At 33.9% G+C, this 22717-nt stretch overlaps 3 protein-coding genes across 3 annotated transcripts; 2 read left to right on the top strand and 1 right to left on the bottom strand.

Annotated features, from left to right (window-relative positions):
• Positions 1 to 406: 406 nt before the first annotated feature.
• LOC110731734 (DNA-directed RNA polymerases II, IV and V subunit 6A-like) lies at positions 407 to 4439 on the bottom strand. The gene is made up of 6 exons (XM_021911628.1): positions 4286 to 4439; positions 2048 to 2081; positions 1793 to 1962; positions 1651 to 1702; positions 955 to 1022; positions 407 to 847 (listed from the first exon to the last, which is right to left on the bottom strand). The coding sequence occupies exons 1-6, from the start codon at positions 4318 to 4320 to the stop codon at positions 778 to 780; spliced, it is 429 nt and encodes a 142-aa protein (XP_021767320.1). The 5' UTR covers positions 4321 to 4439; the 3' UTR covers positions 407 to 777.
• Positions 4440 to 7748: 3309 nt separating this feature from the next.
• Positions 7749 to 13817, top strand: LOC110731735 (probable methyltransferase PMT16). Its single transcript, XM_021911629.1, has 6 exons — positions 7749 to 8820; positions 11174 to 11384; positions 11787 to 12084; positions 12249 to 12641; positions 12922 to 12999; positions 13093 to 13817. The coding sequence occupies exons 1-6, from the start codon at positions 8146 to 8148 to the stop codon at positions 13322 to 13324; spliced, it is 1887 nt and encodes a 628-aa protein (XP_021767321.1). The 5' UTR covers positions 7749 to 8145; the 3' UTR covers positions 13325 to 13817.
• A 1048-nt stretch (positions 13818 to 14865) lies between these two features.
• On the top strand, positions 14866 to 22679 carry LOC110731506 (probable methyltransferase PMT15). Its single transcript, XM_021911356.1, has 10 exons — positions 14866 to 15261; positions 16650 to 16970; positions 17793 to 17909; positions 17999 to 18084; positions 18754 to 18772; positions 20039 to 20249; positions 20652 to 20949; positions 21114 to 21506; positions 21787 to 21864; positions 21958 to 22679. The coding sequence occupies exons 1-10, from the start codon at positions 14866 to 14868 to the stop codon at positions 22187 to 22189; spliced, it is 2151 nt and encodes a 716-aa protein (XP_021767048.1). The 3' UTR covers positions 22190 to 22679.
• The last annotated feature ends 38 nt before the right edge of the window (positions 22680 to 22717 follow it).

A 22717-nucleotide genomic window follows, 5' to 3' on the forward strand; every position in this document is an offset into this window, starting at 1 on the left:
ACTTTAATTAATGAAATTTGGTGTCCTTTTAGACTTCTTTCAAAAAAAAAAAAAAAAAAGCAGAATATAAAGTTGCTTAATGTAGTGTATGTGTATCGATGCTAATTATCCCTCTTATTTGGTACATCAATAATTGGTACATATACAAAGTTGGATTGTTTTTGTCAATTGCTACCCAGCCAACCAAAATGTTTTTGGCAGTGTTGTATCCAAATGGTAATGTAGCCAAAATTCGACGGACCTCGGACATTAAGCTCATTTAAATATCTACAAAGATCTGATATACGTGTATCTTATAAGTGTAGATCTAACTATAAGACCAACCCAATAATACATGCATATTTACTGCTTTCATTATCGGACTACGAAGTTGACGTTCTAATGAAAATATATTTGCATCTCAAAATCAATAAACAAGAACAAACTGTCCATGTGAATATACGATGTGATTGTAGGTTCATTCAGCCTCCAATTCTTTGGTAGTTTGAGTACTTAGACAAGCACCATTGAATCCAGTCATCAACTGCCCACTTATTTGCACTCAGATTGATCCAAGAGGATCGATGATCTGATATCAGACCCAAACACGTCGATGGCAGCAGTAAATTATTAAGCTAATAAACCCACAGCTATTACATTGATCATATTAAGTTAACAAAATATTCACAATAGCATTCCATGACTGTTATGTTTTTAATTCCATATATCCACAAGTCATCTCAGTGCTAACATTACCAGCACAGCAATGACTTCAAGAGTAGCTCTGCTCTGCTCTCCTCAGTCACCTCCCACCTGCCTCTTCCAAGAATCTTCGACAATTAATTCATCCACTCCCCAGTCTTCATAACTGTAGAGAATTTACAAAGCGATCAAATTTACCATTCAATGTTTCTCAATTAAAAACAGGTAGGATAGCAAACAGAGATAACAAATTGTATTCAATCAAAGATGTACCTTCCATCAGGCAAGTAACGACGAATAGTAAATGGTATCTTGCGTTGTCGAAGTTCCTTCATAGCAATCTGATTTCCCACAAGGAAAAGAAATATTAACATCAACAATGCACAATGAAATTTGATTGCATCTCAGACCCCACAAAACAAAAGTTAATGCAATGAAAACCTAAATTTTGGGAAGAGATTATTCACGGCTTGCATGATTTGAATTCTTATGAGAATATATTCCCTCTATACATAGCTTTAGCTAAGAATTCTGTTGGAAGAAGGAAAAAGAAACAACTGACAAACTGAATCCATACAATGATACAAGCAGAATAATCCTCCAGTCCTCCCAGATATCAGAGATAAAGACTTCGCATAAAGAAAAGAAAGCAAGTTTAGAACACACACTGAGAAGGCTGAAGGCTTATGCAAAGAATTTCCCACCCCCCCTTAACCTCCCAGTTACAAGTCATTGCACCAAGAAGCAAAAACGCAATGCCATCCCAGTCCTCACCAAAACATGCTGAAATGGCTAACCATCACATCTCTGAATAATTTGTTGTTAATTGCCTTTAAAGTTAAGAGCTGAAAAAGCATTCCACACCACAGACTTTCATAATGTTTAGCCCTCAACCTTGGCATATGTTAGGGAAGTGACAAGACACAATAAGAAGGATCGGGCATAAAGGGCTCAAAGAAATATAATCACCTCGAGTGGGTCAGTTTCACCATCCAATTCAACCATGACTGGGGCATTCATACTGCATAGCCATAAATATTCAATTGATCAGTAAATACAGTGTTCTATACCACATTTATTATTAATGAATTGACAGTCTAGTTCTACAAACCTGATCTGAAGTGCACGTGTCCCTAGAATTCTAGCTCGCTCATATTTTGTCATGTATTTAGATGTCTTCCTCTGCTGCTTCTCTTTTGCCTCCCCTTCTCTGTCTTCACCTTCTATAAGAGGATCATTCAAGTCATCATCTGGCTGTAAAGTCTCTTCTTCCTCCCCTTCCTAAATACAGTGGCAAATGAAGATGACTGGGCTATAGCAATAATCATGAAACAAGAATTAGATCATATAGTTACAGATCTTTTACCTCAATTTCAGGCTCTGGGGGCTCTTCCTCATACCTGTAAAATCAAACCCACCATTTTTGTATCAGTGAACATGAAATTTTCAACTTTCATTCACTATAGTCTTGAGCGCAAACAAGTAATACGTATAAATAGCCCCCAATTAATCCAAAAAATCAAACTTCATTCATACAATAAGTGTAATTACTAATTAGCATTGCAATTGAACCTGATACATTACTATCCACTTGTTTCCCCATTTTTAATTCTTATGCGGAGAATGGTGAGTGGTATGTGCAAATAAATACAACTCAAACAAAAGAAAACAACCACTTCCCAGATCTTCACGAGACCTCGAGGGTTGGGATACGATATGTCAAATTAAAATCAACTCAAAAAAGAAAGAGGATACACGAGATCCTCTAATTACATGTTCATTTATTGGAGGAGACTTGTTTGTTATTTTGATAGAAAAACCAGCAGACATTCACTTAATCAGATTATTGCATAAATTTTTGCGACTTATTAAAATGAATTCTTCGTACATTTTAAAGCTCAGACAAAATGAACAAGTATTTTCCCGGACCTACAAAAGATCTCAAAGAGCTGGGATTAGACATTTGTCATCATCGCAACACAAAAACAAAAAAAAAAAAAACGAAGTTACTAAACAGATATTAGATTGTAGTTCCTGAGTAATGCTTGCTTAAAGATGTAAGCAAAAGATCGATATTTTAATTGTAAAACCATGAAAGAACTCACATATTACCCTTTGCTTCCCATTTTTCTTCTCTTACAAATATATACATTCTAAAGCTCAAACAAAATAAACATATCTATTTCCCGGACCTACAAAAGATCTCAAAGAGCTGGGATTAGAAATTTGTCATCATCGCATCATAAAATCTAAAAAAAACAACCCAACAATGAAGAGTGAGTTAGAGGGTCTCCCTTAGCTAAGTTTGTTTTCTGAAAAAGTGAGTAACAGGTGATATTTAAACACAACTGCTGAACCAACATTACAAAAATAGTTTCTCTAATTGTTTCCCTCCAATTTTCATCTTTTGAGAAAAGGTGTGTATCATTTTTGCAATTGGATACTTATTAAAGCTCAGACAGAATGAACAAGGTATTTTCCCGGGTCTACAAAAGACCTCAAAGAGCTGGGGTTAGACATTTGTCATCATCGCATTGCTAAAAATAAACTGGAAACTAAGACAACGAAAAGTCAAAAACAGATTAAAAGGATCTCCAATTTTGTAATGTTTGATCAATAAAAAGTGGGGAGAGCAGCAGGAAAAAAAAAAGAAAAAAAAAAGGACAAACACACATTTCAACAAGTGGGTTTCCCAATTCTTTTACTCTACTGCAAGGGAAAATGTGTGATTTGTAAAATGGATACATTCTTTAGCTCAGACAAAATGAACATATGTATTTTCCCGGACCTACAAAAGGTCTCAAAGAGCTGGGATTAGACATTTATCATCATTGCTACTAAAATTGTTCACAACAGCTCAAGACTTAAAGAAAAGATTGTGAAAAAGGTCTTACTTTGCAAAGTTTGTTCATTAGAAGGTGATAAAGAGGCAGTTAGTGTTATATAAACCATGATTGAACACACAATTCAACAACCTAAATTCCTCTCATCTCGCAACAAATGGTGGTTCACAGATGCGTCGAGCTGTAAAGGATAACTTCTACCTTATATAAATTGAGGATAACAATGACCAACAAGTCTTCTTATTCTAGTAAGAATCAACAAAACCAGTTAAACAAAAACCTTAACTTGGTAGAGCTACTTTAGTCATCCCCATTATGCAAAAACTATTTCTAAATACTCCTATACTCTCAAAACCACATTTTCTTCAATAATTTGTATACAACTGTTAAAAGGCCAATAATCCCCAAAGATTTTTCAGGTTTTACAACAAAATACAGAACAAAGACCTAAAAAATAAAAAGAAAAATATTGGGAAGCACAACTCAAATTAAAGTACAAATCAACAAACCAAAAAAACAATACATTGTCGAATATAAATTAGCACACTACAACTTCAGCTCAAGACTCGAACTATTACGGAAATTAACAAAAAATATATAACAGAAAAATACGATAATTAAACATCAAGAACAACAATATCCAATAAACTATTGCATTAAATTCACTCAAACCCTAAGCTAATAATTGACAAGGAAACATGTAATTAGAAGAAAAAACACGATGATTCGCGAAAACATGAATTGATTAAAGGAGAAGTTACCCCATATCAATGTCATTGTAATCATCGTCCGCCATTGAAGATTGTTGAAGCTCGCCTGAAAAACGCAAAAACCCTAAATTGGTTCTTGGTCGGAAGAGAGAGAAAGAGAGAGAACAGAGAATTGGGAGTATGGTGAAGAAAGAGTATTTGTTGGGCTTTAATAATAACAAAAATAGTAAGACCGACCTAACCCTAAAAAAGGGAACTCTTATTCATTGGGCCTTATTCTATGTTATTTAATTTTGGGCTGGATTATTGTGTTGTCTAAACGGGCTTCTATAATTGATTTTGTGTTTGGATTTGAAATATTGAACTCATGTCAAGTAAAAGCTTAAAGGGACTATATTACGGTTCAATTTGATTTGACAGAAAACATATTTTCAATTTTAGAAAATTAAGAAGATGATAAAGAATGTAAATCGGTTGAAAAAGTTGAAATTTTAGTCGGACAAAATACAAAAAATTGTTTATCACATACTACATCATATTTTCAAAATTGAATAGTTGAGGGACAGGCTAATTTATATCATTCTCGATCATCCATTCATCCAATCATTTTTTGTTTTCTCCTCCTAAAAGGCATTCTAAATAGTAGTATATAGCTTGATTATTATTTATCTAATATATAAAGCTTAATAGTTTAATTGGTTTATGGGTAATTGGTTGCATCATACGAAGTATATTGTATACAACGGTTACATATTTTATGATTGTCCCTAAAAAAAACATCAATAAAATGAAATCCAATGGTTTAGACAAGGCCTACGGGAGTATAGGCCACATCCTAAACCAAGTATATACAAGATTTAATGAGAAATGAAATATCACTCCTTATCAAACTAACATCTACTTGTATGTTGTATTATCTACTTGTCCAAAGAATCACAATACTTATTCACTATATAAATACTACTATGATAATGATCGAGTTGATAATAGTCACACATCATAAAATTGCTCTTATTAGCTTATCTCACGTAAAATTTATGATCCTTATCTATTACCTCTGATCAATTGAATGATCCATTAATGCCTTATTTTAAAAACATAAAAATTAATTAACGAGCATTATCATTAACTCATGACATGTTGACATAAACATAATGAAACGCTATCTATCCAACAAAAATAAAATTAGAACAAAATAATATGAGCAATTACCTTATTAAGTAATGGGACCCATGTCACGTAAGAGATGGCCCACATTTATGCTTACCAAATGTCTTTTTCATCTTGGAAACATTCTTTGATTTCAAAGGAGACCTTCCAAAGATGCACAAATTCGAACCATGTTGGAAGAAAAGTATTTTCTTTTCAAGGGTAAATTTTATGAATGATTTTGTAGTCTTGCTACTTGTAATTTTTTTTTTTATTTTTTTTATTTTTAGGAAAAAATAATAACGAATTGGAAATAGTACAAAAATGAGTCAATGATCAATCAAATGACGTATTGCTCGAAACAACTTGACATGAGTAAATAGCTAGTTAATATAGCAATCTCACTAATCAATGTCTAGCTCTATGAATTTTCGTGTGAGATTATCCACAAATTAATTAGACTTTCAAGCAAAAGGAGTGAATGGTAAGATGATGATTGGTAGTCAAAATTGGAGTGATTCGTTGTATCTAGCAAAGTTTTACACACGATGATACTAATACCAAATTGCGCAACTTTGCATGTGAGGTATTGGAGTAGAAATGGTAATTCCAACTTGGGGAAAGTCACTACACAATTGACACTAGTACTACACTAGTGAGATATTATTCCACGCTATACTTTAATGTTTTCATTATCCACTCGGTATTGTGTGACAGTGATACAGTTTTGAACATGTGTTACACTCAAATACAAAGTATAATTAACAATCTAATTTGCTATCTAATAAATCTTGTGTGCGACTTTTTTTCACCAAAAGAAATACTATTAGTAGCGTAATTTACAAACTCAACTAAGGCTGTACACCAGTCCAAAACCGAACCGAACCTGAATGGACCGAGACCTGAATCACTGATTTTTAAGGACGACCGGAGACCGGACCTGAATCAACAAGTCCGGTCTGGGTTTGGACCTGAATAGACCTGATTACTAATTTGTTCCCTTTTTTTTTAAGAAAATAAAAAACATGTTGGACCTGTTTATGGACTTATTTAGACCTGATATGGACCTGTTGGGACATGTTTGACCTGTTTAGACCTGTTAAATAAATAAAAAAAAAAGCAGCATCACCGGTTTCAAGTCCGGACCTGAAAATTCTTGGTTTTACCCGCACTGGACCTGAAACCCAGAATCAAGGATTTTTAAGGACCAGGACCGGACCTGAATTCACCGATCCGATTCCGATCCGGTCCAAGCAGGTCCAATTCAAATCGGTTTTCAGATTCGGGCCGGTTTGTGTATACCCCTAAACTCAACCAGCTAAAAAGTTAGAGTTTATTTATTTGCTTTGTTATGATGAGTATGATCCTACCATGTAAGAGATACAAAAACCTCTTGAGAAGCTATCCTAGATTCAAGAAGTGTGAAGTGTTTCAAAATTTTGATACACGCGACCTTTTAAATGCGAACACATAATATATGAGCTACTCTTAATATTCAGTAGAATTCACATCACACCACCAAATTTAGACACCCATATTCCTATTACTTAATCACTATCACGAGAAAAGGCATCGGAATTTCTATTTTGATTTTACATGTTTTTGTTCTTATTGAATGTACTCCGTGTTAATCAAGTTGATGCATGTTATGGGGTGTAATAATGGTGTATGTACATACGACGGAACGGGACAATTGTTGAATGTTGTCGATTTAAAATGCCAATACAATATGATTTTGATTTAATTGATATCAAAAAAATATCTAACACGGATTTTTCATCGTTGCATGATGTTAATTTTTTAATGTTTTCTAAATTATCATAATTGGGCATTAAAACTAATCGCGTCATGTAATTAAATATATTGTTCTTTAATTAAGCATGAGAATTGGGCCTTGTTTTAATACATATTTCATATTTGGGTTTGTATAAAGATTATGAGGATTTTATTACCGTTATTTTAAGATTATGAGGATTTTATTACCGTTATTTTATATTAAAACATGTCTAATATGAAAGTAAATCATGTTATCTTACATAAATCTTATATGATTGCATACATCTAAGAATGAGATATTATTTTAAAAAAAATATTAAGCAAATGCTAAAATTATTCTCCAAAATTTTATTAATTAATAAGTCATAAATTAAATCCAAATAAAAATTACAAATTATTTTATACTCACATCTATAATAGGAAATGCCGCGTTGTGATCTTGCAAATCTTGAATTCTTGATCACTCTTCTTTTCCTTCTTACATAAATATACCTCCCCTAAAAAGTTTAATAATTCGTAATTTCCATTTTTAAACATTAAGTCTCGTGTATAATATCTAGCTAACTGTGTAGCAGATTATGTTGCAAAACTGGGTCATTTCAGACAAGCCTATCAAAAATTAAATCCTTTTATAGATGGTGAATTTTCGTTTTTTTTTTTCATTTTGATAATATTATACTACGTAGTAATTTTAAGAAAATTATTTTCTAACCTTTTGTAGGATTTCTTCTTTATAAAAAGAGACTTTTAATATTAAGTAGTAACATTATTTACCGTATTATACTATTGTTACATACTTACATTATCCTGTATTCAAAAGAAAAAAAAAATAATAATAACAATAATAATACTCGTTGATTACAATCACACTTTTCATTTTTTCAAACCCACCAACAAAATAACATATACTCTTCCATATATATAAATATCCCCCCATAAATTTCATTACATTAATTTTCTCAATCACTTCCACCACTATTGGCACTATGGCACACCACCACCCTTACTACCACCTTAAACACAAACTCTTCCTCTTTTTTAGCCAAAAATTAAACCTTTATTACTTGCTATCACTTCTCCTCCTTTGTACACTCTCATATTTCCTAGGCTCTTACCACCCTAGCACCCCACCTACTTCGCTTTTCCCGGTAAAACCCTCCACCTCATGTTTCACCTCCACCACCAACTCCACCAATCCGCTACCGATCCCCCTCGACTTCGAACCCCACCATGCTATCCCTTCACCAGCGCGTGTACCGCACTTCCCTCCATGCAACCCTAACTTATCCGAGTACACTCCATGCCACGATGTCGATCGTTCCCTACAATTCCCACGTGAACGCCTAGTGTACCGTGAACGTCACTGTCCCTTGGAAGAAAGTGAGTTTCTAAGGTGTCTTATTCCTGCACCTAATGGTTATACGACGCCGTTTCGATGGCCGGAAAGTAGGGACATGGTTTGGTACGCTAATGTTCCTCATAAATGGTTGACCGTTGAAAAAGCTGGTCAAAATTGGGTCCGGTTCGAAGGAGACCGGTTCACTTTTCCTGGTGGTGGAACCATGTTTCCTCGTGGTGCTGATGCTTATATTGAAGAAATTGGAAAAGCTATTAACCTCAAAGATGGCTCGGTTCGAACCGCTATTGATACCGGTTGCGGGGTAAGTTTTTCATTTTTTGTTTAGACCGGCCGGTTCATTTTGTGTGGAATTGTCTTAACTCTTTAGAAGATGTGGTGTTTGGAATATTTAGGATATGCTTTGGTAGAAATTAGTATATCAAACAAATCAACTTTAATTTATTCAATATTGACTAGTTTTAATTCGATATCAAACAAATCAACTTTAATTTATTCAATATTGACTAGTTTTAATTCTTACAGTTTATTTTTATATCCAAACTCAGTCTAACTCCGTAACAATAAGTTGTGTTACCATAAACATGCAATGACACAAATGAAATAAGAAATCGAACTAAACGCGTCGCAATGGATTTAATTTAAGCAACTACTTAAATTAATTTGGTACTTTGAAACTTATAAAGCTAAGGCTTAGAGTAAGTACTGTGGACTAACTTAATTTCTAACCAATTAAAGTTTGAATTCTATAAAACCAGCCAATTATTTATATGACTTTATATTAATTATGATGCTTTTTCTATGGTTTTGAGTTTTGACGTGTGATATTCGTGGAGGCCTATACATGAAGTTTGGTTGACTTTTCAATGGAATAATGGAGTTACGTGCTTGGGTAAAAAAGCTGACCGATTTGGTTGAACCGGGAATGAACCGGAATTTGGGATTTGAAATTACATTTTTTAGTGATTTTTGGTGATCAGTTTTTTGGATTTTTTTAGGTAGGTGAAAGAGGGGTCAGCTCGATCATGGTAAGTTAGGATTGGGTATGATTTTATGCAGCAAATAAGAGGATTCTTAGTATTGTTTCCTTTTTGGTAGATCACAATAATATTAATTGCTGGCAAAAGTTGGTATATGCAATATTTCAAGTATAATAAGTAATCTTTTTATTGATTAATCAAAATTAAAAAATTGGGCCATTATTGAATAAAGAATTTTTTTATTTTTTTATTTAAGAGATAGAATTACAAAGTGTAAATAATATAGGGGAGATTTTAATACGGAGTATATAAAGTTTTAGTACCACCATCTATATTACTAAACTAATTGATATTCATAACAATTGAAATATCATTTTGAGTTACAATGACCTTGTGGACAATGGATGTCAATTAGTTTAGAGGATTAATATCTTATAGCATAGTCCAAGTCTCCAAGACTTGTCTAGCTTAGCCTACATCACTTTTATTGATCTCTAAATAATTTTTATTTATTTTTAGTTTATATTCAATGATGATAAATTATTGGATGATAACAAGTACCATTAAATCATTAATATAGATCTTTTAAATAAATCTAATATACTCCCTATGTTTGAAATTAATAATCACAATACAATGTACTATCAAACCGAGTAATTATAATTATCTAACCGTGCCCAACTTTAAATCATACCATATTACCAAGTATCAAGTGATGATGAGAAGAAAATAAACTAAAATGCTTTGTAAATACATACAACTGATCCAAGTAGCATAATCACGAGAGGCATTACTAAATTTAATTATAATGTATTTTATGCTTTAAAGAATGTTCTTTCTCCTTCACTTAATTAGATGTCTTGGACTCTTGGGTAATAACAATTATACGAAATCAAAGTGGAAATTTTTGTGAAAGTTATTAAAAAAAAGAGAGATAATATTGCTAAGAAAATGAGAGCTTAATAAATTAGAATTTCTAAAAAGACATCTGTAAGTTTGTCATTGTCTTTCATGCGTTAGATAGGAAAGGGGACCATAACTTGTCAGCAAAGTATAGATTCCACCTCTGTTTGTGCATGTAATAGTGTAAGTTGAACTTCACAAATTTTGCCATTTGTACACTTTTAAATTATAAATCAAAGAAAAACTTAGAAAATTATGATAGCTACAACAAAATTACGGCTAACAACTTTGATTAATTGTTAATATTGTCATAATCGATACTGTTTTATATACATTGATGACCATTATTATAATGTATTGTACAATACATCTTCCTTATAATTATTTTCAAATCTTGGAATTTAACCATTTTTAAGCTAACCACTCTTCACAAGATGAATAAACTATAATGTCGTTTAATGGCTTTGACTAAGGGAGAAGATTGAAGCAAAATATATCTCACAATCACATAGGAGTAGTTAGTAGCCTGACCTCATATGGTCCAGCTACGAATTATTATACTCCCTCTGTTTTTTCGTGCTATTTATTATTCACGTGATTTAACAACAAACTGAGATTCAAAATATTTAAATTAGTATGTAATTAAAGTTATGGAGATTGTGCGAATTGTGGATAATGAAAAAATGTGAGTGGTGGAAGTTAAACAATAAGCAATAGTTTAGGAGATGTGAATAATGACTTATTGAGGATTATTTTTGGGTAATATATTTGAAGGTTGCAAGTTTTGGAGCTTACCTTTTGTCACGCAACATCCTAACAGTGTCATTTGCTCCAAAAGACACACATGAAGCTCAGGTTCAATTTGCCCTTGAGAGAGGTGTGCCGGCATTGATAGGGATCATGGCTACCACCCGCCTTCCTTACCCTTCGAGATCTTTTGACATGGCTCATTGTTCGCGCTGCCTTATCCCTTGGGGTCAATATGGTAACTTAACATCATATCGGATTCTGTTTTTATGAGCTGCATTTGCCATTGATGTCTTTAATTGTGATACGTGTTTGTTTTCATACCAGTATAGGATTGTTACATAACATTATTATTGTTACGGAGTACATTATATGATTTTGTCTTACCGAGTAACTCATATAGGATTCATTCATGTTATCTTGTGTATAAGTGTCATGTTCAAATTTCTCTCCAAAAATTCGACTTTGCATTGTCATGACACATATTGCAAGTTCTGTTATAAATTGATGTCTATAATGTATTAATGTGTGTTCATGACTGATGACTTTGTATATGTGTGTATGTCAGTATGTGAGTGTACATGTTTTCATGATATTCTACACATTCATGAGCTAATTAATCACTGCTTTGAACGAGCAGATGGACTTTACTTGATCGAAGTGGACAGGATCCTACGGCCTGGAGGCTACTGGATCCTTTCCGGGCCACCCATCAACTGGGAGGGTCATTGGCAAGGTTGGGAGAGAAGCAAGGAAGATTTGAGCTCTGAACAAAACACCATTGAAGCTGTTGCTAAAAGCCTTTGTTGGAAAAAACTGAAGCAAAGAGGGGATATTGCAGTATGGCAGAAACCTTATAATCATGAACACTGCAAGAAGAGCCGCAAGGTTTTTAAGAAACCGCGATTTTGTAAGGCTCAAGATCCTGATCTTGCATGGTATGTATACGATCCTTTACCCCATAGTCTAGCCTGTTACCTATAATCATATACTGATATACTCCCTCCTTTTCATTTGGGTTGCACACGAGTTTTTTTTTTAAGTATTACTAAAGTTCATACAATTTGATTGGTTACTTAGGTTCTTACAAAATTTAATGCAGGTATACAAAAATGGAGGACTGTCTAACTCCACTCCCTCCAGTCTCTAACATAACTGAAATAGCAGGAGGGGAAAGAGCGAAATGGCCAGCTAGACTAACCGCAATTCCTCCAAGGGTGAGTAGTGGTAGCTTGGAGGGAATAATACCTGATGTTTTCACAAAAGACACCGTGATTTGGAAGGAGAGATTAGCATACTACAAGTCCTTGAACAATGCACTAAATGATCCAGGGAGGTATCGCAATCTCCTTGACATGAACGCGAACTTGGGAGGCTTTGCAGCTGCCCTTGTCAATGACCCTGTTTGGGTTATGAATGTTGTCCCTGTTGAGGCCAGGGTTAATACTCTTGGAGTAGTCTTCGAACGTGGTCTTATTGGTACATACCAAAGCTGGTAAGTCCAGTATTTGTTCTTGTAACAAAGTTTTCCTTGAGACTTCTTGTAAGAACTGGTCTTATATGGCTCGGTCTAGGTTTGTGCTGGTGTTGGTGTGACCACGTTTCAGTAGTTTTAGACCATTTTGGTCTTAGGTCATCTTTGCCTCTTGCTTATGTACGAGTAATCGAGTACTCCGTATTACTTTTACTTGCATATACTTGCGCATAAAAAAAATTTACTCCAAAAACTACATAAAGCTCACTACTAATGATTTCACTTTGCATCTTTCTGCTAGGTGTGAGGCAATGTCTACTTATCCAAGAACATATGATTTGTTACATGCTGATTCTGTATTTAGCCTTTATGATGGCAGGTAATGTTTTTATCTTTATAATGATCCAATTATCTTTTAATTAGCTTATTTAAGTAGCTGATTAAACTTCGTGATCACGAAAATATGCTGTAGGTGTAAGATGGAAGACATTCTATTAGAGATGGACAGGATTTTAAGACCCGAAGGTTGTGTAATATTCAGAGATGACATTGATGTTTTAGTGAAGGTGAAAACTAACATCGACGAAATGCAATGGGATAGCATAATATATGATCATGAGGAAGGTCCAATGCAAAGAGAGAAGGTCATGGTTGCTGTTAAACAATATTGGACAGCTCCTGCACCTGCCCAAACTGATTCTTAGAGATTATTAAGGTCCAAATCTTAGGTTTTATACCCCTTTCTTTTGTTCATTTTGGCAACCGATTCTTTTGTAAGTTTTTTTTTTTTTTTTTTTTTTTTTTTTGGAGTAACCTTTCTTTGGAAACATACTCAAGTCTCTAGGTCGTCCACTCTCAAGAGTCAAGACTCATCTGAATCCCAACATCATCTCAATATCCACCACTTCTTTGGTGAAATGTGACTATTGGTGGAGGAAAAGGAAGATACTACTACCAATATACTCACTAGTTTTACCCCCGATCAATTTTAGTTGAAATTCATAGACGATAAACATATAGTATATCTTAATTCTTTTATTATTGTTGTAATTGATTGATTTATAGAGTTAAAAAATTCACAGGTAAAACCTCTTCTGTGATCGTTTCAAGTGTATGAAAATGTCAAACTATTATATTTTTCTTGATTAAAATGATATATTATCTCTTAAGTTTATTGACAAAAATGAATTTGTTCATGGACGTTCTTGTTATTTGTCATTGATAATTTTGAAAAGAGTTTTTGACTATAAGTTCCCTCCATTTCTTTGCTATAAGTAGAAAATGCTTCTTGTAATAAAATTTGCCATATATAGGGCTTCCTTCATAAGATAAATTGTCTCAACTTCACCTATCCTTAATAGAAAAGGACAATTGATTAATATAAATCTTCATTAAACAAGTAAAAGAGTCCATTAATTTAACAATTTTCATTTCCATTATATTCCCTCTGTTTTTTCTATAAGCTAGAGTTGGATTTGCACATTTGTCGAGATACAATTTTGACCATTAATATCTTCAATTAGAGGTTAGTAAAAATTATGAAAAAATTAATTTATAAAAGTAGACATTATGGCAAATCCAGCAACATATTATATAATCATATTTATATATTATATATTGGTAAAAAAATTAAATCAGTGATGACATATAAATACTGAAAAATTCTAACTCTAACTTATAATAATAATAATAATAATAATCTTTAACTTTGATAAATTCCTAGTGATCCCGGTATTTTTTATCCAAATAAACTTCAGCTCAATTTGAATTTGTTTAAAATTTTGATACTAATTCCAATATTCACTCTGTACTTCGTGTTGGATTGTAGCTTGTCACAAGTATAGGTGTCAATACGGCTGATTAGGATGAATTAGGTCAGGTCTTTTTAGATCAAATCTTATTTGGGTTTGGGTCATGCAAAATCACTGCATCTATATAAGTCAAAATTTAAATTGGGTTACTTTCAAATTAGATTGAGACATACGGAGTATTAATTTTTGACAGATCTAGTATCGACTTGACTCAAAAGGTTACACGTCTGACGTGGTGTAATCTTTTTACTCCAGCCCAAAGAGCTCACCGTGTTTCTCCTCAATTGTAGATGTAGAACTCCACACTTTCTGTAAACCGAGAAACACAAGAACACAAAAACTCAATTTCTCGCTAAAACCCCTTTCTCTCTCATCCTCACCCCCAAATTGATCGCTAGGGTTTTTCTCATTCCAGAAAATCCCCAAATTCATCAATGGAGAACGACGAAGAAACAAGTTCAGGTCAGATGATGGACGAGATCTACGCCAACGGTGACGATAAGCAGCCTCACAAACCAATCATAAGCAGCGGAGAACAACTCGACGTTGAAGCCTACGCTTCTCTCTACTCTGGTAGGACGAAGATCATGCGGCTATTATTCATCGCTGATCGATGCGATAGTAACCCTTCGATGCAGCTCGAAGCCCTAAGAATGGCGTATGATGAAATCAAAAAGGGTGAGGATACACAGTTGTTTAAGGAAGCGGCGCAGAGGATTGATAATCGATTAGGGCCTAATTATGGCTATGATTCTTCCTGGATTGAGGCTGTTGAGCGTCGTGCTGAGCAGAGGAAGGAGAAGCTTGATAATGAACTCAATGCTTATAGGGTATGATTTTGTGTTTTTTGTTTTGGAATTGTGAATTGATTTTTTGATTGATGAATATGTTATGATTAGGTTTATGTATTTGGAATGTTGAATTATAAATTTGTGTGATTGGGAATTTTGGGTTGGGGGGGAGTGTGTGACTGTGTTCTTAGAAGTTAATGTATGACTGTGTGAGGTTGTAATGATGAAGTAATGGTTATAATTCGATTCCCGGGACCTCGGTAGTGAGGGACTTAGGGTGGTTGTTGCGGTTTCTTGGTGGTATGCTTTGTGCCTTTGTGGTTGGTTAGGGTGTACAAAGTTTATAATTATCTAGAAGTAACCTATTACTTATACCTCAAGGAGGGATTGGAGAAATGCTTCTGAATGATAGGATGGAGAGACTTTGTAATTACGAGCAATTGCGAGAAAAGCATTGCTTTGGTTAGGGCTATAGACCTATAGTCTGTGGAGCTTTGGTATTTATGGACCTTAGGTTTGGCTTGTGCAATACTCGTGTCAAAGGAGGTTTGATTGCTGTTATAAAGTTGGATTTTTATTATTTTGTTGAACATGTAGTTGCGCCTTTTATTTTAGTTTCGTTGATAATTGGTTTTTGTTTTATTCCAGTTGCTAGTCGTTGCTAGTTTGACTTGAGGAGGTTCACAATTGAGTTCTTTAATTAGTAATGGGCTTATTGATTCATTTTGTAATAAATGTTTGAGATTGGTGCTGTTCCATAAAGCTTTTAGAAGAAAATGTGATAGATTAGGGATTTATTGCTGGTGGGATGGTGGAGGTAGGAGAAATGAGCGTGTGCCGTGTCCTCTATCTAGTTCCATCTGTCCATTTTGAGATGGGCTTTTGTGAATGGTGAATTCTTAACTAGTCAATTAATCCGAATCTGATAAGATGTTATTGGACATGTGGATCAGTTTTGAGCCCTTGTGTTATACGGAGTACTTTTTCTATTAAGTGACTAATAGTTTTTTTTTTTGTATGTTGTCTTTTCTAAATTTTGCCTTCTGTAAGTTTGTGAATCAATGGAGGTCTAAGATTTTCTTATGCCTTTTTCAAATGCTTTTTCATATGTTGGTGTTTATAGCTTCGAACTTTGTACAAAATCTGGATGAAGTTTATAACTTTATGTACTAGGACAGCTCGAAACAATGATTTGTTTTGTTTGATACAGTTATTTAGTTGTATAATTGATTGGTTATCCTTTTTTTTGAGAGAAATTGATTGGTTATCCTGTCGACTTGCATTTAGATTTTTCATTCTAGTACAAAACTGATTTAAGCTCTCCAGGTGCACTTCTTATATAACAGAGATCTTTATCTAATTACTGGCTAGTTATTTTGTTTCTTCCTTTTGGCTTATGCTAATTCTATGGCCTTTTGTTTGTGCAGACAAATTTGATTAAAGAAAGCATTAGGATGGGATACAATGATTTTGGCGATTTTTATTATGCTCATGGACAGTTTGGGGATGCCTTCAAGAGCTACGTTCGCACTCGTGATTACTGCACCACTGCAAAACATATTATCACCATGTGTTTAAATGCAATTCTTGTCAGTATTGAGATGGGTCAGTTTTCACATGTTACAAGCTATATAAGCAAAGCAGAACAGACACCAGAGGCTCTAGACCCTGTCACTATTGCGAAACTTCGTTGCGCAGCTGGATTGGCTCACTTAGAGGCTAAAAAATACAAACTTGCTGCCCGCAAGGTTTGTTTTCTCTAGTCTCTTTATTAAAAGGGAGCAATTGCTTTTGAAAGTTCTTTTGCAGTACTGCTTATTTATTTAAACCTCTGCCTTCCATCACTCTGGATTCAGGAGGGATGTAGATAGTGTAGTCAAACAGTCACATGGAAAGATATAACTATTGAGTTTAGCTATTCTTGGTTATAAAAGTCTGATTTCCAAATTAATTTTTGTTCATTGTTGTGTTGTTGAATTATTTTATGTCTAGGCGTTGAATGAAATGGCTGAGGTAGAAAGGTGCCACAATGCTTAGTTTTTTTTTTTTTTTTTTTAAAAAAAAAAAAAATTAGTGCTTATGGATGGATTAGAAGTTTAGATGTGCCTAAATCTGAGGAATCTCGTGACAAGACAAGCAAAACATCTGATAGGTTTAGTGCGGTATTGTGTAATTCACTAATTCTTTGGTGTGCCAAGACAAGATGGTTAATGTGGAAGTTTTGTTATGAATGAATCATTATAATAGTGGATAATTTGTTCTTTTTTTTTTTTTTTTTTTTTTTTTTTTGGTGATGATTTATGACTAGTTTTCCCCCCTACAGTTTTCTTGGTGTTTGGTTGGTCTTATCTGAATTCATTTCTTTCTGAAGTTTGCTCATTCTAAAGCAGATCTGTGATGTTTATATCAAGTTGTAATATTCTTCTTCCTGCATTGTTATTGGCGTCCTTGTCTGACATTCTGACTGCTAATTTGCACACATGGTATTTTAGGTCTTATCATGCATATTTGGCAAAACTTTGCTGCTTGCTTAGCAAGTTCTCTATGTTGACGCGCTGATGTTATTGCAGTTCTTAGAAGTTGGTCCTGAGTTGGGTAATAATTATTCTGAAGTGATTGCACCACAAGATGTTGCAACCTATGGTGGACTCTGTGCACTTGCTACATTTGATCGAACTGAACTCAAGGCATGTAGTGAACATCTGTCTTTCTGATAATTCATGTTTTCATGTTTGCTACTATTAGAGTGTTATTTTTTATACTTGGTATCTTGCAGAATAAAGTTATTGACAACCTCAACTACAGAAATTTTTTGGAATTGGTTCCAGAGATTAGAGAGCTAATCAATGATTTCTACTCAAGGTAATTGAAAAAATAATATATATATATATATATATATAGGGATTTGCTAGAATGAGGAATGAGAATATGAGAAAGCCAGTTAAAAACTGCCACGTATCCCTTATAAAGTACAAAGTATAAAGTACATAAGAAACGAATATTTGCTTTTTAAAAAATTAGGAAGTGGGACATGTGCCAACTTTTAAGTGGTTTTCTCATATTCTCATTCTCATTCTAGCAATTCCCTATATATATATATATATATATATATATATATATATATATATATATATATATATATATATATATATATATATAATAAACCCCTTTTATTTTCTTTATTAACTGTGGAATGTTCTTCTTCCTCATTCATCTGTTGCTTCTTCGGGCTATCTTTCAATTGGTCATTTCTTATCTTAGTTGTTGAATGGGTGTGTGTGGTGATTTAATTTCTTTTGATAAGGATTGAAATATGATGCATTCTACTCCTCCACACACAACTACCCACCAAAGCATGCAGCCTTTGGCCTGCCTGAGTGAGCTGGCTTTTATTTTGTGGTATTTGGTCGGACACTAAAGGATTCTTATTTTCATCTGTTTTACAAAATGCAAGTACTTGAACAATGGTGCGTATTGATATCAACAGATAGTGTTCAGTTTGTGCTGGAATTTTTTGTAGATATGAATTAGGTTGTTACTAATTGTTCTGGTCTGTTGTGAGAAATACTGATTATAGCATAGTCCAAGTCTCCAAGACTTGTCTAGCTTAGCCTACATCACTTTTATTGATCTCTAAATAATTTTTATTTATTTTTAGTTTATATTCAATGATGATAAATTATTGGATGATAACAAGTGCCATTAAATCATTAATATAGATCTTTTAAATAAATCTAATATACTCCCTATGTTTGAAATTAATAATCACAATACAATGTACTATCAAACCGAGTAATTATAATTATCTAACCGTGCCCAACTTTAAATCATACCATATTACCAAGTATCAAGTGATGATGAGAAGAAAATAAACTAAAATGCTTTGTAAATACATACAACTGATCCAAGTAGCATAATCACGAGAGGCATTACTAAATTTAATTATAATGTATTTTATGCTTTAAAGAATGTTCTTTCTCCTTCACTTAATTAGATGTCTTGGACTCTTGGGTAATAACAATTATACGAAATCAAAGTGGAAATTTTTGTGAAAGTTATTAAAAAAAAGAGAGATAATATTGCTAAGAAAATGAGAGCTTAATAAATTAGAATTTCTAAAAAGACATCTGTAAGTTTGTCATTGTCTTTCATGCGTTAGATAGGAAAGGGGACCATAACTTGTCAGCAAAGTATAGATTCCACCTCTGTTTGTGCATGTAATAGTGTAAGTTGAACTTCACAAATTTTGCCATTTGTACACTTTTAAATTATAAATCAAAGAAAAACTTAGAAAATTATGATAGCTACAACAAAATTACGGCTAACAACTTTGATTAATTGTTAATATTGTCATAATCGATACTGTTTTATATACATTGATGACCATTATTATAATGTATTGTACAATACATCTTCCTTATAATTATTTTCAAATCTTGGAATTTAACCATTTTTAAGCTAACCACTCTTCACAAGATGAATAAACTATAATGTCGTTTAATGGCTTTGACTAAGGGAGAAGATTGAAGCAAAATATATCTCACAATCACATAGGAGTAGTTAGTAGCCTGACCTCATATGGTCCAGCTACGAATTATTATACTCCCTCTGTTTTTTCGTGCTATTTATTATTCACGTGATTTAACAACAAACTGAGATTCAAAATATTTAAATTAGTATGTAATTAAAGTTATGGAGATTGTGCGAATTGTGGATAATGAAAAAATGTGAGTGGTGGAAGTTAAACAATAAGCAATAGTTTAGGAGATGTGAATAATGACTTATTGAGGATTATTTTTGGGTAATATATTTGAAGGTTGCAAGTTTTGGAGCTTACCTTTTGTCACGCAACATCCTAACAGTGTCATTTGCTCCAAAAGACACACATGAAGCTCAGGTTCAATTTGCCCTTGAGAGAGGTGTGCCGGCATTGATAGGGATCATGGCTACCACCCGCCTTCCTTACCCTTCGAGATCTTTTGACATGGCTCATTGTTCGCGCTGCCTTATCCCTTGGGGTCAATATGGTAACTTAACATCATATCGGATTCTGTTTTTATGAGCTGCATTTGCCATTGATGTCTTTAATTGTGATACGTGTTTGTTTTCATACCAGTATAGGATTGTTACATAACATTATTATTGTTACGGAGTACATTATATGATTTTGTCTTACCGAGTAACTCATATAGGATTCATTCATGTTATCTTGTGTATAAGTGTCATGTTCAAATTTCTCTCCAAAAATTCGACTTTGCATTGTCATGACACATATTGCAAGTTCTGTTATAAATTGATGTCTATAATGTATTAATGTGTGTTCATGACTGATGACTTTGTATATGTGTGTATGTCAGTATGTGAGTGTACATGTTTTCATGATATTCTACACATTCATGAGCTAATTAATCACTGCTTTGAACGAGCAGATGGACTTTACTTGATCGAAGTGGACAGGATCCTACGGCCTGGAGGCTACTGGATCCTTTCCGGGCCACCCATCAACTGGGAGGGTCATTGGCAAGGTTGGGAGAGAAGCAAGGAAGATTTGAGCTCTGAACAAAACACCATTGAAGCTGTTGCTAAAAGCCTTTGTTGGAAAAAACTGAAGCAAAGAGGGGATATTGCAGTATGGCAGAAACCTTATAATCATGAACACTGCAAGAAGAGCCGCAAGGTTTTTAAGAAACCGCGATTTTGTAAGGCTCAAGATCCTGATCTTGCATGGTATGTATACGATCCTTTACCCCATAGTCTAGCCTGTTACCTATAATCATATACTGATATACTCCCTCCTTTTCATTTGGGTTGCACACGAGTTTTTTTTTTAAGTATTACTAAAGTTCATACAATTTGATTGGTTACTTAGGTTCTTACAAAATTTAATGCAGGTATACAAAAATGGAGGACTGTCTAACTCCACTCCCTCCAGTCTCTAACATAACTGAAATAGCAGGAGGGGAAAGAGCGAAATGGCCAGCTAGACTAACCGCAATTCCTCCAAGGGTGAGTAGTGGTAGCTTGGAGGGAATAATACCTGATGTTTTCACAAAAGACACCGTGATTTGGAAGGAGAGATTAGCATACTACAAGTCCTTGAACAATGCACTAAATGATCCAGGGAGGTATCGCAATCTCCTTGACATGAACGCGAACTTGGGAGGCTTTGCAGCTGCCCTTGTCAATGACCCTGTTTGGGTTATGAATGTTGTCCCTGTTGAGGCCAGGGTTAATACTCTTGGAGTAGTCTTCGAACGTGGTCTTATTGGTACATACCAAAGCTGGTAAGTCCAGTATTTGTTCTTGTAACAAAGTTTTCCTTGAGACTTCTTGTAAGAACTGGTCTTATATGGCTCGGTCTAGGTTTGTGCTGGTGTTGGTGTGACCACGTTTCAGTAGTTTTAGACCATTTTGGTCTTAGGTCATCTTTGCCTCTTGCTTATGTACGAGTAATCGAGTACTCCGTATTACTTTTACTTGCATATACTTGCGCATAAAAAAAATTTACTCCAAAAACTACATAAAGCTCACTACTAATGATTTCACTTTGCATCTTTCTGCTAGGTGTGAGGCAATGTCTACTTATCCAAGAACATATGATTTGTTACATGCTGATTCTGTATTTAGCCTTTATGATGGCAGGTAATGTTTTTATCTTTATAATGATCCAATTATCTTTTAATTAGCTTATTTAAGTAGCTGATTAAACTTCGTGATCACGAAAATATGCTGTAGGTGTAAGATGGAAGACATTCTATTAGAGATGGACAGGATTTTAAGACCCGAAGGTTGTGTAATATTCAGAGATGACATTGATGTTTTAGTGAAGGTGAAAACTAACATCGACGAAATGCAATGGGATAGCATAATATATGATCATGAGGAAGGTCCAATGCAAAGAGAGAAGGTCATGGTTGCTGTTAAACAATATTGGACAGCTCCTGCACCTGCCCAAACTGATTCTTAGAGATTATTAAGGTCCAAATCTTAGGTTTTATACCCCTTTCTTTTGTTCATTTTGGCAACCGATTCTTTTGTAAGTTTTTTTTTTTTTTTTTTTTTTTTTTTTGGAGTAACCTTTCTTTGGAAACATACTCAAGTCTCTAGGTCGTCCACTCTCAAGAGTCAAGACTCATCTGAATCCCAACATCATCTCAATATCCACCACTTCTTTGGTGAAATGTGACTATTGGTGGAGGAAAAGGAAGATACTACTACCAATATACTCACTAGTTTTACCCCCGATCAATTTTAGTTGAAATTCATAGACGATAAACATATAGTATATCTTAATTCTTTTATTATTGTTGTAATTGATTGATTTATAGAGTTAAAAAATTCACAGGTAAAACCTCTTCTGTGATCGTTTCAAGTGTATGAAAATGTCAAACTATTATATTTTTCTTGATTAAAATGATATATTATCTCTTAAGTTTATTGACAAAAATGAATTTGTTCATGGACGTTCTTGTTATTTGTCATTGATAATTTTGAA

This window comes from Chenopodium quinoa, unplaced genomic scaffold (genome assembly GCF_001683475.1).
Source record: "Chenopodium quinoa cultivar QQ74 unplaced genomic scaffold, ASM168347v1, whole genome shotgun sequence".
In the NCBI taxonomy this organism is placed as follows: Eukaryota; Viridiplantae; Streptophyta; class Magnoliopsida; order Caryophyllales; family Amaranthaceae; genus Chenopodium; species Chenopodium quinoa.